The sequence below is a fragment of the Lineus longissimus genome, chromosome 11 (genome assembly GCF_910592395.1).
Source record: "Lineus longissimus chromosome 11, tnLinLong1.2, whole genome shotgun sequence".
In the NCBI taxonomy this organism is placed as follows: domain Eukaryota; kingdom Metazoa; phylum Nemertea; class Pilidiophora; order Heteronemertea; family Lineidae; genus Lineus; species Lineus longissimus.
This window is the reverse complement of record NC_088318.1, coordinates 17169276-17188434: the sequence shown is the minus strand read 5'-3', so window position 1 is coordinate 17188434 and position 19159 is coordinate 17169276. Positions and strand designations below refer to the sequence as shown.

Sequence of the window (19159 nt, the reverse complement as noted above, 5' to 3'; positions counted from 1 at the left end):
CTTTGACAAATACTCAAAATTAACATACATGTGTACACATACATAGCGGGATTGATTTTAAAACTATAAAACGAGATGAGCAATTGAGAGTTGCAGGGAGCGACGAGACAGTCGGGAGACGAATTGATAACGCCAATTGCTTGCTTTACAAGAAACTACAGATTCGCTGGAGATTTCTGTATTCGTGGCTAATTCAATAATTGGCCTGGTTTTTGGAGACTGCACTGATTGAGGAATTGCTTTAGATTTAAAACTCTTTAACCTAAGGATAGCTTTTCTAAGCTACTCGTGGACCATTCAGCGCACCTTCCAGGCTGGTATGGTGTCCATCCTCGCCTTTTCATTAGCTTATAGACTACGTATCGCAACACAAGGCTATGTCAGATAAAGGCTATGTCGGACAAATTCTTGGTCAGATCATGGTGACCGCGCCTTAGAAGTTCCAGGCTGGATGGCAATGTGTTATTTCTGGCACTTCCTGCACAGTCGATTGCATGTCTTTGATGCAGATTTATGTCAGCAACTATATGAGTTCCTTGCATGCATGATGCTTCACGAGTAATTTGCCCCAGCTCTGCAAGTCTTATTAGTGCATTTTTTTATACCACCGCTTCAGTGCCGCCAATGCCAGAATGCAAATACCGTCAATCCCCCCTAAAAAGGATATGCTCAGGACTACTAAAAGCTGTCTTTCAATGGAGGAAGATCCTGATTATGGAGGTAAATTTGAATGGAAATGACTCATTTGGGACCCAAACCAGTGTCTCCAATAGAGATAGTGTCTTGCTAACAGAGGTGTCCGTCAAGGGAGGTTCCAATTTAGCAGCAAATATGATCAGCAATGAATACATAATAAATAGCACTGTTGCTAGCAAGTGATGCATGTGTCTACATCACAGCACTTATTAGATAGGCGCTAACATGACCATCCTATGATAAAAATTCTTTTCGGCAAAATTTTTCCTTTCCGCGCCAGATAACTGACAGTGCTGTCAATTATAATCAACATTTCCTTCGTCCGGACGAACCCAAAAGGCTAAAGTATATTACAAGACAAACCTGGTTTTGGCACACTGTTGTCCATCTTTTGATTAGCTTTAATTTTTGCAAATGCCACGGGATTCATTTAATCCCATCAACTAGTTTCACAACCACCTGTTCTTCTAAATATTATGCAAAAAAAACTGCATATGTAATGCCATGGGATTCTCCACTTCAATACAGAAATTTTCATTAAAAAAGCGTTTGATGAAGTTTTTTTTATCATACCGGAGTCAGAAGTCTGTTGCAAACAGAACTCCAGGGTACATTATTCCACCAAATGAACTGAAGTGTGTCAACAATGCCCACTCGGATTCCCATGACGTCCTACTGCCGACAAAATGATAGAGATTTATTTACAGGATGCTCAGCTAAATCACTCGCAATCAAACACAATCAAATATTCATCAAGACAACCCATAACAAGTGACACCAAAGTGATCTATTCTCATCGAAACAGCGACCATCGATCTCTCCTGTGAACAAAATGGCCGTTATGTTGACGGGTGTGAGTGGGTAGAGTTTATCACGCAACGGCGAGATTCTAAATGGCAACCCAAGTTGTTCGAGTGACACAGAAATTAAGTTTTTTTTCTCATGAACATATTGATATAGTCCTTTAATCTCAAAGCATTTTACATGAAGTATTGAAGGGCTTCATGGGGATATGAAGGAGTTTCTTACACAGCACTCACTTGGGATTTTTAAGTCCAAGATCATCCATTTCCATCTTGTTGCTGGCCAAATTGTTCGAACTTTGTTCAGCATATATGTATACCAAATATTTCCCCAAATTACCGCCATACGATTTGTCGACAATCATATTTACCCTCTTCATGATATTTTCAACAAATAGTCCGGTATAGGATAATTGAATAAGCTGGCTGAGGCAATTTTGCTAATTATCCCAACGATTATTGTCCGAATAGTCAGAATGATGGGATAATAATTGTTTACTTCCACTGAGTGCTACGGATGAAAATAAGCATATTGACACGATTTTGTTTCCCCAATTCAGCAATTTTCAAGCAATCGTGACAAATATTCTTATTGTTTTTATATAGGCCTACTTAAGAATAATGAGTCTAAATACTTACAACAATTAATAGGGTTTTGGACAGGATGAAAACTACATGGGCTTGTGCTAGAGCTAACGCAATAAGAAGACCTCGAATCGTAACCCCTCAAAAAGTCCACAGGTTTTTTCACTTATCTTTTTCTGCTCAAAATGAAGAAACATCGTCAGTCCCAAATTTGTTTGAGAGTTCGGCACATTCTTGCCGCTATTAGAAAACTTACATAGAGATAAAGTTTAAAAGATTGCTGTACAATGTAGGCAAAACAGACCGGCTCGGATCAGGTCAGAGCAGCTGAGAAAGTGCGCAGCTCTGACAGTCAAATATTCTCGCAGCAGCTTCGTCGATAGCGGAAATGTCCATCCGGAATACGTCAATCTCCATAACATAAAGTGAACAGCCCTCGGCCAGGACGGACCTAAAGCTATTCAGCTACTGAGGAGAAATCGAATCAAAAATCCAATAGCGGCTCATCCGATTCCTTTGGATGCAATACCAGACTAAAGACACAGTCAGTTTAACAATCGGAGCCAATAGATCATGGAGTTAGCGAGCGATTAGGTCTGGACAATGTCGACATCAAGGAAGCAATGGGCGTTAAACGAGATATAAACAGCGCCCTTTTAAACTGACATGAGCAACATCAATTCTGTTTGGGCGGTTTCAGTCTGAGAATGGCTGAGTAACTTTTACGTTAGGTGTGTTATTCTCATCTAAGTGTTCGCGAAATTGGTCGGACAAGAATTGAACTTTGCTGATTCCATCACCTGATCAGTCGATGATTGACTGTCCAGAATTAGGAGTACAAACAGATTGTGGATTTTAAAGGAGAACGCTCTTCATATTTAATAACGAGTGTTAGCCTTTAAAAAGCTCTGCTGTGGATTTTATCATGAGACTTGTCACCAAAGGAATATCTTCGAAATGAAAAATATCATGCATATAGCAGGGTAAAGATGCTGCCGTCACCACTTAGAGGGTTAAACTAGCCTTATACCTTTCTTTAGTTTATTTTGAAGGATATTACATTGGATATCAATTTCCATGGAGTTAGACGATCTCATTGAGAGCTTCATCCCGTCCCCTAAAGGACATAAGCAACCAATCAATAGTGCAATCAGTTTCAAAGCACACTGGCAAAAATGAAATTCACTCCAATTTAAATCCAATTAGTGATATAGCATTGCTTTCAATGGAAGTAATGATTGCAGATAATTTCTTTTGGTAATTAGCATAATTAGGGATATTTTAGTTTGATTGGGTTTAATGATCCGGCTGATGTCACGGGTGGATCTTAGCGATAAATGTTTTTCATAGTCATTTTATGAATTTTATTCATAGTTATTTCTCTGAAGGAAAACTCCTGTCATGAGATGTAGCAATTTAACCCCTTTAGGATATGTAGTAATCATCAAAGTAGGGTTATAGTATGACCACAGGCCAATAAAGCTTAGGTAATATCGACGGGCAACAGGCCGGGGTGAATTCCAATGGACAGAATGAAAACACTGACCCCCTGTCACGCATTGGGCTGAATCACCTCGCCAGTGACCTGAATCGGCAACCGCGAATCTCCTCGATCACTTGGCGAGACATCCCAATAATATTTGGATGACTCCATTACCCCGTGCACGGCTAATTTGTAGTTTATTTTGATGGATGTTCACCCCGTAATCCCAAAGTTCCTGCGACGATGACTGAACGTCACGCCAGCGCACGCACCAAACGAGTCACTCAATCATGCTCAAAATAAGAGATATTCAATTCGGCGTCACCCTAGCTTGCAAGTGATACAGACATATCTAAGTGTGCTGTATTTGACACTTTTGTACATTATTAATGATTGAATTGAGACCAGAGCACTGAAGATAAATAATTTCCTAAAAACACACAGACAACACCTCTTCAGCTCAGTTCAAATGCCCCTTCAAAATTCCTCAGGAATGTCATGATAATGATGAAGAAAATGGGAAAAGATCACTTAATTTCACGATTAAAGTAACTTCCTACCTTTTTGTCCATTTGTGATGTGGAGGATTGAAGATAGAGCACCGAAGATGAGTAATCTCATTAAGACATGGGGCATCTCTGCGCAGATATCCAACAAGTCCAACATATCAACCGGACGTCATCCTCAGTCGATGCTAGTGCAAGACAGACCTGAAACTAAAAGAAAGAAAGAAAATAAAATATAACGAAATGACTTGGAATTATAACTCGGACAATTTCGAGTCACTATTTCACCATATTTTTCAAAGGAAACCTTGGTGAAAGAACTTCTGCACCCCTAGGGCTCCTGAAGGAGGTTCTTTTAAAGTCACGTTCAGCCAGATGCTTGCAAAAGACAAATTACAATCATGCAATAAAATGGGAAATTAATAATCAACGCGTCTTGAGTTTGACAGGCTCAATCATCACCCATGCTCATTTTTTTGTTCCTCACATGATTTTTTCAACCCCACTTCAATGCTGATACATCGGCATCAAAGAAACATGGAATGCGCATCAAGTGGCGACAGAAGAACGTAGATTCTGATTACTCAGAGCACATGTTGACTCACGACGCTAACGATCATTTGGATACAAATCACATGCTCTCTAAGATTAAGATGTTCGGGGTTAACAGATTGTGTCACGATGCATGTCCCTGGGGCGACATCAGAGCATCAGGCTAAAATCATGCGCCGTGCAAAGTGCGCCCTTTATTGGATGAATAATCCCCCACTTGATCTGGCTGCGATCACAAGGACTTCCCACAAATTCATTGATCTCGAGGGCAACTGAACGTCATAGTATTGAGATGTCATGACGGGCTAAGCTTGAGATGAAATATTCAGTTATCTATTAAAATCAATCTAAATTTTTTATCTGTGGAATCGACCAAAGGCATGAAAGGCCAACTGCTTCAGGCTGTAAACATCTTCAAACACAAGGCTCTGCGATCGCATATAAATAGTCCCTTTACCGAGGTGAGACGTTCTGTGAAGGGCATAGTTTCCACCCTGGCCAGTACTATAATTGAGATGTAACAGGCTAAGCTTTCTATTGAAATACTCGGTTATCTGAAATCTGTATCAGACTTTTTCTCTGCAGAACCACAACGCCATGTGTTTTCCCAGCTGAGCACAATGCCCTCCTGACATTTCATCCAAGGAATAAGGAATTCTTCAGTGTTGGCAAAGAGTCACTAAATCCTTCCTTTCATGGGTAGAAAAGTCATCTCCATCTCTCCCAGGCCCGGAACATTGCATGTGACATCTCTCAAAGTAGCCTCAGAAAAATACACAATAAAAAGATACATTGGACATCGCAAAATTCCATAGCAAACATTGAAAGTTGCCCCAGATATTTTTCGATTGTTGATACTGTTTTATTAGAAAGTGTCATATCAATAGATGTCAACACCCTTTCACGAGTTTACCACACAGTAGTTTAGGCAACAGACTTCCTCTTCTGATACAAAAGAGTTAAACAGAGCTGATTATTCATCCTGGCAGATAAACCAAACCAGGTGTGATAAAAACATCGAAATGGAACTGTCCTCAGGACATGGGTAACCCGAGGAGGTTACATGAAAAGTTACTGTACCTATTTGTCTGTGCCGGCTGTGGGAAGCAGGTTACTTTTTTTCAATTGGCCCATTGCCAAACTGACAGGCTATAGCAGTATCAAAGCTATGAAGAGACCTATAGGTCTCCCTGCTGCTGAGATGACCGACGCTTGAACCAGATGCAGTCCTTATAGAGAGGTGCTCAAATTGAATGGCAACAACCAATTTGGGACCAAAACTAGTGTGTGAGAGGTGTCCGCTAAGAGAGGTTCTACTGCAACATTAACTGTTTTTTTACTTTTTAACCCAATTTTAAGACCTCAAATCTCATTAATAACAGGCTTTCACAAATAATGGGTGTGATCAGACACACAGAAAATTATGCTAATGTAAGAGAATCGTATATGCTCAAACTATTAAACTGGTCCTCACGACTCTTTGACATTGGTTGAGCACAAGGGAGAGATGATACTACATATAAATGATCCGCAATGATATCATTATGAGCATCTAAGCAATAGCTTCCACTTCAGATCAGGCCAGCCTAAACGAGCTATAACACAAAAAGGTCAGGTCATCCCATCTTAGACAATCCTAAAAACAAAGACATAAGGAAAAATGAAAAATGAAAGCTAGACAGAGTTTACTCACCACAATTCCCACTCTAATAACCTACTCCAAAGTTTAGAAGATTGAAATATCCGCGCCTTTTGAAAACGTCTATCTCCACAGATAACCTGTGCGACTCTTACCTCATTCCGGGCACGAGCCGGTTTCAATGCGAGGGCAGCACAAGACGGTGTAATAAAGACAGCGTGCGGCTAACTACGGCTAGTATGGATTTGCACTTACTCGGAATATCGGTAACAACGGAACAAAAGAGCAATCGATTCAAACATAATGGCTTCTGCAAAAGTTGCTTGCCCGATTTGTCAGCAAGAATTGCCTTTAAAATCAATCAATGCACATGTTGATCAGTGTTTTAATGGTCTTGGTGATGATGTAGATGATGCAGATTCGGGAGAATGTGTTGTCATGGACAATCTTCCACCGAAAAAGAAGTGCAAAGTCGAAGAAGTTTTGTCCAGAGATGGCAACTTCAACTTGTCAAGTTCTGATGTGAGTGATGATGTGAGCATTCTGAAGCATGATAATGATGATGGAGTTGTCCCTAGGCCTGTGCCTAGAGCCAGTCCAGGTCTCTCTATGTCACCACCACAGAACTCCATACAAACTTTTCGGGGAAATCCTAAAACGAACTTGAAGCAGATGAAGTTTACACCAACATCGTTGTCGTCTTCCCGAACGGCCAATTCTCCCCCAACGCAGACATCTACACTGGATTCAGGGAACTTTTTCAATGTGCGGTCTAAACCAATAAAACCCAAAGTGATAGGGGTACGTGTTGGTAAACAATCTCAGAACCGGACTGATACACAATCACACTCATTTCAAGCGAAACCTACACCTAAAGAAAATGGATCAAAGTTTGGCCCTTGTGAGATGTCAGTCCCTAATGACTGCAAGAATATGAAGAGTGGACTTAGAACAGATTTCAAACCCCTGGCAGAAAGGCTGAGGCCTAAAACTCTGGAGGACTTTGTTGGCCAGGCTGAAGTGTTGGGGCGTGGGAGTATGTTACGAGTCCTCTTGGAGGCTACTCGAATCCCGTCCATGCTGCTTTGGGGACCACCTGGATGTGGCAAGGTACAGACAGATTTTCATTTGGCAACGTGTCCCCTCAATTTATTACGTTTACTTTCAGAAATGGAATCATGAGCTATGGGATAATTTGAGCCATTGAAACAATGCACTAACATGGATTTATGTTCTCTGACTATACCTTATTCCGTAGAATATGACAGACTTGTAGTTCTGAAGGATACTAAACTAAATTGGATGTTCATCGCAATAATTCTTTAAATATATCATACTCTATGTTGTATTCTTCCAGACCACCCTAGCAAAGATTATAGCTGCCCACTGCAAAGACAGACAGAACACTAGATTTGTCCAACTTTCAGCGACCAGTGCTTGTAAGGCTGATGTGACAGAGGTCATCAAAGTCGCCAAGAATGAACAAAAAATGTTCAAGAGGGGAACTATTCTCTTTGTTGATGAAATACATCGGTTCAACAAACTTCAACAGGTGAAGATCATAACATAAGATGTTCTAAAACAACAGAAAAGAGTTTGAGTTTTTCATAAAGAATCTGGTCATGGCCAAATTATTTTGATGTCTCCTCAAGGACAGGACAATGTCACAACCGGAGAAATTCCGAGTTGGTATTAGCCCAGATAAGGAGGCACGGTCAAGAGGAGACTACAATACATCTGATGAGACAATCCTCTTTTTTTCAGGATACATTTTTGCCTCATATTGAGGATGGGACCATTATATTCATCGGAGCTACAACAGAAAATCCATCTTTCCAAGTAAACAATTCCCTTATGAGTCGATGTAGGGTGATAGTCCTAGAGAAACTCGGCATAGAGAATATAGAATGCGTGTTGAAGAGGGGGATCAAGGAACTTGGGATAAGAGTTAAAGGTATTGAGAATGCCGAAAGGTTAGTTTATTTTCAATTGCTAGATTCTACCACTCGTAGAATGTTTTTCTTGAAGGGCTAGTAATCTTGGTATGAGATTTAGTGTATCGTTACTGGTGGGCTTAAACATGCTACCCAAATGGCCTCTGTGTTGAGACAACAGAATCAGCCCCATCAAATGTTGGTACATACTGTGTTTTGATGCAATCCTTATGCGTGAATCTTTTTGTCTTCAGTTCCAATGTACTGACAGTCGAGCAGGATGCGCTGAGGTATTTAGCCGCCATGTCTGATGGCGATGCCAGGATAGCTTTGAATGGCTTAGAGACAATAGTCCAATCAAAAATGGTCCGGAGTTCTTTCAAATGTCGGACAGGTGCTCAAGGACCGGACGGTGATTGTGGAGATTCGGTGGTGTTGACAGTGGCGGATATAAAGGAAGGTCTACAGCGATCACATGTTCAGTATGACCGGGCTGGTGAGTGAGTGATCTTGCTTGAGGTGGCGTTGCATAGCTGCATTACTGCTGGGTTGTCAGACAAATGGGTCCAGGCTGGGTTGCAATCATGGGTCAAATCAAACAACTTTGCTGTTGGTAGTTTTGTTGTGCAGTTGGTGCTGCCATCTGTTCATTTCTAGGGAGTTTCTTTGGTTTGAATAGTGGCCTGATATCTGTGGTTAACTGCTGAGAAGCTTGGCTGTACCTTAGGGGTGGGATGTGCCGAAATGAGAAAGTGTAAAATGAAGATGTTCTTTGCAGGTGAGGAACATTACAATTGTGCATCAGCCCTCCAGAAATCTATCCGGGGTTCAGATTCTAACGGTGCCATCTATTGGTTAGCACGGATGCTACAAGGCGGAGAGGATCCACTCTTCATTGCCCGGAGGCTTGTAAGGACGGCCAGTGAAGATATCGGTCTTGCCGATCCCATGGCGTTGACGCACGCTATGGCAGCTTTCCAGGCGACGCATTCTCTTGGCTATCCTGAATGTGATGTAAGGACACAAATTAATTCATTTTTTCATTTACCATTCATTGATACATTTACCTTTAATCCTCACCCTGGAGAATCAAATTCCTTTCCTGTCCTAGGAAAGGAAAGTTTGTCAATAATGTTTTCAAAAACTGTGGGTAAAGTCTTTCAACAAAATAATGTTGTGTTCATCTGAATACTGTTCTTCTAAGCATAAACATTACGCTGTGATGGGTCACTGTAAAGTATGTATCCATCTCTGTGTGAAATAACCTTGTATACTTGTACTACAGGTCATCTTAGCCCAGTGTGCTGTGTACCTCGCCCGGGCTCCCAAGTCGTTTGAGGTCTACGGCGCATACAGGAACGTCGTGGAATCTATCAAGAACCATGAGGGACCATTGCCAGGGGTGCCGTTACATCTCAGAAATGCTTCGACAAAAATGATGAAGGACTTAGGTAAGAAAGACGTGCATGTTTTTGCAAAGTTAATAGGCCTGTTAAGGAAAGAGAGCCAGGGTCACTTTCACTCCAGTGAATTTATTACGGGCACAGGTCAACTCGAAATAGGTAAAAGTAAAGTGCTCTGAATGATGAGGCCTGTCAGGTTTTCACCAAGTATTACATTGCAACAGACTCAAATTGACTTCTAATCATAACAATTTCAGATTTTTATCAAATAGCTTATTTTGTTCCTTGTATATTTCAGGTTATGGTAAGGGATATAATTATTCACATGCACAAGGAGGGCAACAGACATATCTACCCGACTGCTTGGATGGTGTCAATTTCTTTAAAGAATGACAGTGATGAACAACACCACATGGAATAAGTGTGCTTTGATGACAGTTTTTGTGGCACGGTTTGGAGGTATTGTGTCGACAAGGAAAACCTCATCCTGTACGTTAACACCATGAGGTGCTGGGATCTCACAAGATGACATTTCTGTCTCTGTAGATTGTCTCATTCCATTTAGATCTGAATATAAACAATGACACTATTTGCTTGTGAGAAAATATTGTGCAATTGAGAGGAAATCAGAGAACAGGCCATAGTAGGGGGTTATCAACATGGAAGTCTGTCCCCAACCAGGACCAGACTTGGAACTTTAGAGGTGACGGGTTGCTTTCAAAATAAATCAACTTATGTGATTCTAAAATTTGTGCTAAATAAAAGTTTTATATCAACAATGCTGTAGCTTTTGCTTCTGTTTACAAAGACTCAGCTGAGTCTGGACTAAAGTTCCACCAGTGACTGGGAAATTTGATACGGAACTTGAGATATACGCATGGGTCACGAGGAGTAAGATTGCCTTCTGACTGCAAGCACCATACCACTCAACTTTGTAAGACGAACAGATGTCCTGACGTCTCTTCATGAAAGCCAGATGGCTCTGGCAGTCATCTCCATGAGCTAAGGATGTGCTCATCTCCCTGTTCACCTGTCCGAGCGCAAATTATCGATCTTGAAACTGTCTTCCATTGATAACTTCATAGGCCATCTGACCATGCAGTCGTGCGGAATCGCATGATTAAGTAGAAAATCCTTGCAATTGTCGCATATACATGGCCCGGGTACTTGTACATACGACGGATTTGTCGATCAAAACATGTTATTTCCACAATATCAAGGAAATAAATCAATCGAGAAGCGACTTTTCCATGGGGCACTGATATCGATTTGGGATAGACTTTATTTAGTCATCCAACGGTAAATTTCGAGTGAATGGGCAAATGCCTTTTTGCTACCAGCATTTTGCTAATTGCTACCCAAGGTAACTCAAGATGCGCGGGTTGTATCGTCTAATGAGCCAGCGCTAGGGTGGTTATCTTGACACGAAGGCTCCAACGTCCTTCATACTCCAGTGAACCTTTCGAGCTGATGTAAAATTACTGTGGGTCGGAACCTTTTTCAATGGGCCAGCATCAATGAAGGATGATCTGTCGACCCATCCCGGACGAATGCCGTCAGCCTCGGCGGCCTGATGAAGAAGGGCTTTATAGTGACTGAAAATTTCAGTCAAATGCTCTTAGAGCCTCTACATAAATAGTTCCAGGGAAACTGGTTGGACCTGTCAATCACTAATTAATACTAACTTGGCGCTAAGTCAACCATTGCCGATCAGTCGTTCTTGACGGACAAGAATCTGATAACCGCTAGACTCCCGGGACAGTACATTGCGTCATCCTAATGATCCGCAATTCAATGATTAATTAGCGTGATCATTAAAGCGGGGTACTGGAGTGAAGAAAATTATGATTTTTTTACAGTTGCGTCAGTAGACAGATTATAAATGGAGCTCGAGCAGCATGTGGCAGCCGATGTCAGTTGGAAGCCCGTTTGTAAAAAGATCTTTCGGCCAGGGAGTATTCCAGATTGGCAGGAGTACGAACGCAGATTTAGGCATTGGCTGGCGGTTAAAGGGATTCTATAGGTAGCAGCTGTTAGGTATACATTCTTTAAGATAAAGTTACACGAAGTTGCCAATAGGGGTCTCGCCCATCTCACAGCACATGTTATATGTGAATTATATTCTTGTACTTTCCTCGACTATGTACCGCATACTGAGGTTAGAAAGTGACTATTTGGCACACATGTTATGTCAATATTATTCACGCTTGTTCGACTAGGAATATATTTAGTGGTGAATCAAACATGTCCCAGTCCCCTTACTGTGCATATTAGTCACCCCACCCCACCCCCACCCCCACTGTTCCTGTCTATAGTCCCCCTTTAAAGAGTTGTCTGCTGAAGTTAATATTTTTAGGACGTGAGGGAGACTGCTTTAGGATACTATAAGAGCAGCAGACTGTCGGCGACAGCTTCAGGTACTTCCTCTGCTTCAAGACTTTTCTGTCAATATAGGTGCGACCATCACCGCGGTAAAATTGACGGAATCGGAGAGAACATTTGATGTTCCGGCAGCGGGAGTACTTAAAAATCAGCGGTCGGTAAGTAAATTATATGAGAGTTGATGTGTCTTGGTTTCTTTCCTTGAGATGCCGCGGCCTGGTCCTCATCTCAGGTTTAATCATTGTCGGCAGTAGACTAGCAAATGGGTATGACTTTAAACGTACATGTAATACGAATATGTGCGTTTTTTAACGCTCTGTTCTAAAGTTACCGTTGACTTTAAATTCACTGATTTCTATGAAACTAGTTAGATATAGATACAGCGACTACATTAATATGAAACGCGACATGTTTCGTCCTTTACTTATCGACAGTTTTGAGTAGTTAGTGATGGCATTGATTTTTATTGGAAGCTTCAAGCAGAACACGGTGATCATTGTCAGCTTGGCTCTTTATTGACAGTTTGGAAAATTATAGCTGTTTCATTGATGTCCAACATAAACAGACTTGATCAATAATATAAATCAATTATCCTGATACTCTTTCTTATACATAGTGATGACTGAGGTAGCTATATGTGTGAGGAATGTACTGAAATATACTATAAAATTGTTTAAAGGTCAAAACCTATATTTATGAAGTATATTGAATATCAACGGCTTGAATTCATCTCGGTTGTTATAAGGTGTATCTCCTGTGATATTCTGTGAATGGCACCAAGTATGTCTAATCATAATATATATTGATGACCCTTATATTATCAAATATTGAGGTCCTTCTCGCCGGTCCTACTCATCATTCTGATGTTGGCCATGCATATGTGCTAACTTTAGACGTAGTCTAGTCATTTGGACCTTCAAAAGGAGACTAAAATAGATCAAAAAAAGTCATTCCTTTCTGTTTCTGACAGAATTTTGTTAGGGCCAATTACGGCATCACCACAAAACTGTCGGCTGCCCAGTTACCGTCCACACTTAGTTTCAATCACCAACATCTGAGCTACTCCTAACAGAACACCAGAGACTGTTCTCATTCTCCGAATCAGAAAGCAACACATGGAAATCCATCCACATCCAGAGAGTGCTAATTAGCTGAATTGTTCTGACGTCTAATGATGATGCGTTTGCCAACTGATCTCTTGGCCAACATTAACATGGTCAAAGTCCCCAGCAGTGAGGGTTCCGTCAGCAGCGAGGCGTTGATTACGATGTGATGTTGTGATCGAATAGGTTTAGTCTTAGGTTCAAAAGTTTACGGGTTTATGAAAGAAAGTTGACCCTGAAGTGCTATTTGTCGCTATTATCACAACATGGTGAAATCTCACTAACAGCTTGCTGCGAAGGGTCCGAGTGTAGTTCGAGGTCAGGCGTTACTAATTTCTTTTACAAGGAATGAATCAAAACGAACACCTGTAGATAGCTTTCATGAACATGACGAAGAACTGGCTTTCAACCAATCTGCTAGTATCGATTTTGTCTCTGGGCAACTCATCAGGGTCATGTAACTTTGCATCCTCAACTGCGCCGGATCGCGGTGATTATGACGGACGGCGGCATCCGACTCCATTCGCTTCGATTGTGATTAGCAGCTCAGTTTGGCGTTAGTTTACATTCTATTTCAATTTTCAATAAAAGGTGAATCTTCTGACTTCGGGATCACATTTTGATGCACGAACGTACCAGTTAGAGGTATTTTTAAAAGGAACCCTTTGAATAACATCAGTCGAACATAATCTCACAACGACAGCAGACGTACATGTACAGTGCGACTAGCTTAAACAGTCTATTTGATTTATCCATCCGGTCAGGCTAATTTTGGATATCAATCGTTTATCATGGTATGTTGAAATTCATATTCAAAGTGTCAGCAAACGTTTTGGCGTATATTTGGATGATATCTTTCTTTTTGGGCGAGATCTTTCAGCTTTCCAATAATCTCATCTCAAGAAACGCTATCAATATTTCAAGTGTCTTTTACTTCATATGTAACATCGAACGCCGCGATGATCGATATCTGCTCGTCCTTTTTCTTTTTAATCTCCCCCCTCCGCACTTTCTCATCAAATCACTTAATTCGTCAATTTGTCGGAGTTATTTTCAGCAAAATATCTGTTTTCAGCCAGCCGTTCTTTGCAGTCAACATTCGGCTGTCAACTTTCTTGTCACGCACATTTTAGTTCATACACCAAACTAAAATATCACAATAGGCTAACTCGTCTAATTCAAATATCTTTTGATTTCCAGGACCAAATTGCTACGACCAACAAAGAACCATGTAAGGTAAAGAGAAATGACGCTGAAACCAAAATGCCGAGGAATTCCATTCATCCGCAGCAAGAAAACCATAATGGCAACTCCAACATTAGTCTCAGCTCTGTCGCCAGCGCAGAAATGGCCAACATTCGGGAAATCCTGCAACAACACAATAACAACAAAGCCGGACAATTCGCAAAGATGCTGATGGTGATTCTACTACCAATAGTCGCATTAATCGTTATTGCAGCTGTATCGTTGGCAAACGCTGTGAACGTCAACACTTCTAGTTTAGAAGCTTTAGCAGAAATCTCAACAGACATGAAGCTGTTCGACATTGTGTTGAGCTTACAAGTGGAGAGAGGTTTAACAGCAATGTATCTCAGTTCGAACGCGTCTAACAAGCAAAATTTGAAGGATCTACAGGAACAACAAGCAGCAGTAGACAAGTTGCTTGATGGCATTGAATATTTACCGTCGATAAGCATCAGGGATAAAAACCTGACCACGAAGTCAGAAATTTGGAGGAATTTGAAAGAGCAGAGACGGGAGTACGTCGTTAACTGTTGCAAGTCTTTTGTAGATGGGATTCAGTTCTACAGTGAGATCACGCTACAGTTTCAAAACGCCGTAACTGAGCAAATTGTTCTCCCGTTCGATGGGAATCTGTGGAAGGATATCGTCGCTCAGAACAGTTTGTTGCGGGCGACGGATTCAGTAGGGATACAACGGGCTTTGGGGACGACGTATTTCAATCTTTGCGGCTTCAGCAGAGAAAATTATGCCTGGTTTATAACGCTACAAGCAGAAGAGGAAGTATTCCTCTCAACCGCTTTGACATACAGTAAACTCTTCCGCAAACATATGGATTTAGAAAACGAAAAACACCAGGACCTTTTCACCGAATTGAAGACATTCTATGCCCAGATTCATTTGGCTGACTTCGTTAAACTGTGCACCAACATGACGGAGAAGGAACGTCACATCTTGAGCACATCGTGGTTCGGCCACATGACCGAAAGTATCGAAGTGATCAAGACATCACACAGAGTTTTAGCAGCCGACATTACCAAATCTTTATACGACTTGGTCGAGTCAACGAAAGGTTCTCTGATAATCTATGGCTTGGTGATGGTGGTCGTGACTGTAGTTTGTCTGATTCTAGGAATCTGGTACTCGTCCTGTATGTACAATATAACTCACGCAATCCAACACTTCGCGCTAACTCTCACCGTCAAAACAAAGGAACTCAAGGAGGAGAAGAAGAGGACGGAGAAACTATTGTATTCAATGTTGCCGAAAACTGTTGCCGATTCGTTGAGAAGTGGTCGGTCCGTTTCTGCGGAGTATTACGACCAGTCTACCATCTATTTCAGTGATATCAAGGGATTCACGGATCTCTCTGCCCAGAGCACCCCTCTGGAGGTGGTCAACTTACTCAATGAACTTTATACGTAAGTTGCTATTCGTGTGTAACCTTGTTGGCGTGTCTCACTCTTAAGAGGTAAATACTACAGCATATTAGAGTAAAACCTGAAGTGAGCTAAAATCCGGTCCATCTCTGCATACTGGTTGTGACTTTGTCCTCTGAGAGCAGGCAGGCCTGCATATCACCACTGCATAGGGTGGATATAGGTTTAGATGGAGCGCGCTGCCGCACGGTATGTACCTCCGCAGCCCGGCAAGGGCCTATTGGGAGGGGTATACATGAAGGTCGTTGACATGGTTTGGATGGAGCGCGATGCCGCAAGGTCATTGATGGGCGTTCACTAGCTCAACCTAATCAGAGACAATACTGAGCGATATGCATGAAAAAGCAGTTCATGGTAGGATTATCTGTTGGGCGGTCTCATGGGAGAGGCGGGTGGTGTATAGCAGGTATAAAAACCCGCTGATTATACACTGGCATGATGTGGCTTACATGCTGCAGATCATAATTTGATGTATTGCTCATTTTCTGGACTTGTAAGGAGTGTCAAGGTTACATCTCATCATTGAGAGAATCGATACCAATAACTCGAAAAAAACGAGATCCAGTGGATGGGGTCGTGGTTGGTGTATGTGTGTGTGTGCGTGGGGGGGGGGGGGGTTATATTGGCTGAGGTGGAGCGCGTAGATTCGGCTTTTCTAAAAGTTGTCCCGCGGATCTAAAAATGGTTTATTTTCCTTCCGATCCACAGTCTTTTCGACGACACAATCGAGAGATATGACGTCTATAAGGTGGAGACGATAGGAGATGCTTATATGGTTGTATCAGGACTTCCAGAAAAAAACGGCGACATGCATGCATCGGAAATCAGCAAAATGGCCCTGGAGTTACGCGAGTCCGTCCGAAAATTTAAGGTTCCACACAGACCGAATGAATCCCTCCTTCTTCGGATAGGTTTGCACTCAGGTTCGTTGTGCTAAAGTCATGCCCCTAATGATATATATGGCAGCTTGGGTTGATATATAATTTGTAGGGAGATCGACAGGAGATGAATGACATTTCATGGAAATAACAGTCATTGGGATGGGGATGGATTGCATTGTCTCGGGAGGCGGGGAATCATTGAGGAGTAAATGTCTGGACAATGTTTGTCCCCGAGAACACATTTTTCAGGGCGGGGTTATTGTTTCGGTCATGAAATAGGCTTATCCGTTGGGATATAAGCTCAATGAAAATGTCCGTGGAGGTAACAGTGCTGTCCTCAGTAATATCTTCCTTAGATGAATTCAACAAGGGTCTGGATGGTTTCAGGGAGGAATTGTCTTTGAGGGATTACTGGGGAGGCGTCGGCCATCGGCAAAAATATCTTGAGTGGTTTAGGTTTAGGAATAAATAATTCACTAAGTGTCTTTAATATCTTCACTTCTTGCAGGTCCGTGTGTTGCTGGTGTCGTTGGCACCAAGATGCCTCGGTACTGTCTGTTCGGCGACACAGTCAATACAGCTTCCAGGATGGAGTCAATGGGAGAAGGTAAAGGCTTCCACGCACTTATATGTAGCTGCACGCTACAGTCCTTTCCTTGTTTCGGAGAATGCCAGGCTCATGCACAGGCTACGCTGCGATTTTCGTCAGCAAAAAAAAACAAATGCATGGTAGGGACTCGAAATTTCGCTATTCAACGGTACGGCATGAGCCTATAGTGTAACCGTGGCGGCGCATTGTGGCGACCAGGCTTGTCCTCCACTCACCAAAAAACCCATTCCCAAGTTTACCCTCCTTTTACCCTCTGTCTTCGCCGCTTTCCCTTTTCAGCCGAAAAAATCCACATCAGCGAGGCAACGAAAAATGTGCTCGATTCCATTGGTGGGTTTATCATCCAGTTACGAGGAACCATCCAGGTGAAAGGCAAGGGGAATATGACCACCTATTGGCTCGTAAGTCACGCCAAGGAGGGCAGTGGCAAGAAAATAGTCTTCGAAGATGACTCCTACACGTAGTTTTACTCCAATAGGAGAAGAGAACGATGCCCGGTGTTGCACTTCGGCTCGGATACCCCAAGAGTCGTTAACATTTTGGTGATGGAGGGGGGGGGGCAATAATTATAGACTCTCTGTGGGGTTGAGGGAGGGGGCATTACACCACCTTTCGTCCAATATCTGCATGAAAAATTCGTTTTTCGGAGACTCCACTAAATACACGGTTTTGACCCCAGGTCTTACACCATGTGCTGTACACATTACAAAACGATTGTTCCGTGTGAGTAGATTGTCACATCTGACTGCACTGATCTCATTGCACCAATCTATAAAAGTATGTGAGAGTTACATGTACATGTGTGTCAGAGGAGTCATGGTCCTCGAACACCATCTGAAATATACTGCACATGATGCGGAGGACAATAACCCAGTAGCCAAGCGGAGATGGAATTCCCAGCATCTCGAGCACATGCTAATACAATGAATGAAATCAATTTTCTGTGGAAAGATCCTTTGTGCATAAAAGCCAGCACCATTTGCAAGACCTTCCTCACATCAAGATATGCTCAGACTATAGACTAATTTACCATCTCTTTGCATAGTACATGTAGTTTGTAGCCCGGCAGCCAAGGGGTCCAACCTGGAAATGCCGGATGAAGTTTTTTCTTTTGCTGTTTTCAATAGTCTTGGGGATGTCCCCCTGGAAAAGTGGTCTATGGTAGTGTATTGTGGATTATGGTATGGTTCTGTAGTGAACTATGTCCTTCATTAAAACGAATGACTGAATCAGTCACCCCCGGACACTATCAGTTAAAACTGTTACTGTTGGCAGTGATGATTCAAAGCTTGGGGATGGACAGCTTGGGTGTTTTTATTCTGCAGTTTCACATTTTTACTCTATTATATTATGTATATAATGTGTGCATGAATTGGTATATATATTTTGTTGTGTAGTGACCGCCAAGCAAAACGTCCAACTTTGTAGAATACAATGTAACACGAATTTATTTCTTTCCAAAAAATGCCTTTCTTCTTTCTTTGTTGACATTTCCTTCTCACCAACCAACTGGCCATGAAATATGAAGTCAAGGGAGCTAGACCCCCAGGACACCATGCATCAAGTGAAAGAAGACACCACACTGCCGTAATAGTAGGCCTCCAATCTAGATATCAACTGGTGAGAAGATTTCCGATTAGCTACCGAGGACCATCTCTAAATCTACTGTTTGCAGCCTGTTCTCTGTCACAACCATGGACATCAACTGGCTGTAGCCCGTCTCAATCAGGGACACCCACTGGTTGCCAATCAGGGACACCAACTGCCTGTTCTCTGTCACAACCATGGACATCAACTGGCTGTAGCCCGTCTCAATCAGGGACACCCACTGATTGTAGCCTGCTTTCTGTCACAACCAGGAACATCAAGTGGTAGTAGCCTCTTAGCTTCTCTGTCACAAC

General features: G+C 42.1%; 3 protein-coding genes across 4 annotated transcripts in view; 2 read left to right on the top strand and 1 right to left on the bottom strand.

Moving 5' to 3' along the window:
* Nucleotides 1-6419, bottom strand: part of LOC135495706 (uncharacterized) — a 61737-nt gene extending 55318 nt beyond the window's left edge. For both annotated transcript variants that reach the window (XM_064784566.1, XM_064784567.1), the window contains exons 1-2: nucleotides 6319-6419; nucleotides 4128-4283 (exon numbers count right to left, since the gene is read on the bottom strand). In XM_064784566.1, coding sequence (XP_064640636.1) covers nucleotides 4128-4233 — 106 coding nt within the window. In that variant the 5' untranslated portion in view covers nucleotides 4234-4283; nucleotides 6319-6419. The remainder of the gene's footprint in view (nucleotides 1-4127; nucleotides 4284-6318) is intronic.
* A 210-nt stretch (nucleotides 6420-6629) lies between these two features.
* Nucleotides 6630-10353, top strand: LOC135495720 (ATPase WRNIP1-like). The gene is made up of 7 exons (XM_064784591.1): nucleotides 6630-7374; nucleotides 7622-7816; nucleotides 8029-8237; nucleotides 8453-8694; nucleotides 8977-9212; nucleotides 9484-9649; nucleotides 9900-10353. Exons 1-7 carry the CDS (start codon nucleotides 6703-6705, stop codon nucleotides 9992-9994), a joined length of 1815 nt encoding a protein of 604 aa, XP_064640661.1. The 5' UTR covers nucleotides 6630-6702; the 3' UTR covers nucleotides 9995-10353.
* A 3388-nt stretch (nucleotides 10354-13741) lies between these two features.
* LOC135495942 (uncharacterized) lies at nucleotides 13742-17803 on the top strand. Its single transcript, XM_064784981.1, has 5 exons — nucleotides 13742-13880; nucleotides 14287-15749; nucleotides 16476-16690; nucleotides 17157-17255; nucleotides 17538-17803. Exons 2-5 carry the CDS (start codon nucleotides 14350-14352, stop codon nucleotides 17720-17722), a joined length of 1899 nt encoding a protein of 632 aa, XP_064641051.1. The 5' UTR covers nucleotides 13742-13880; nucleotides 14287-14349; the 3' UTR covers nucleotides 17723-17803.
* The last annotated feature ends 1356 nt before the right edge of the window (nucleotides 17804-19159 follow it).

What these genes read in the sequence shown, in the direction of transcription:
- LOC135495720 (XM_064784591.1), top strand. Translation starts at nt 6,703, where the DNA reads ATGGACAATCTTCCACCGAAAAAGAAGTGCAAAGTCGAAGAAGTTTTG. An exon ending in GGTTCAACAAACTTCAACAG is followed by an intron (nt 7,817 to 8,028) that starts GTGAAGATCATA and finishes TCTTTTTTTCAG; the next exon opens with GATACATTTTTGCCTCATAT. An exon ending in TGTTCAGTATGACCGGGCTG is followed by an intron (nt 8,695 to 8,976) that starts GTGAGTGAGTGA and finishes TGTTCTTTGCAG; the next exon opens with GTGAGGAACATTACAATTGT.
- LOC135495942 (XM_064784981.1), top strand. Translation starts at nt 14,350, where the DNA reads ATGCCGAGGAATTCCATTCATCCGCAGCAAGAAAACCATAATGGCAAC. An exon ending in TTACTCAATGAACTTTATAC is followed by an intron (nt 15,750 to 16,475) that starts GTAAGTTGCTAT and finishes TCCGATCCACAG; the next exon opens with TCTTTTCGACGACACAATCG. An exon ending in TCGGATAGGTTTGCACTCAG is followed by an intron (nt 16,691 to 17,156) that starts GTTCGTTGTGCT and finishes CACTTCTTGCAG; the next exon opens with GTCCGTGTGTTGCTGGTGTC.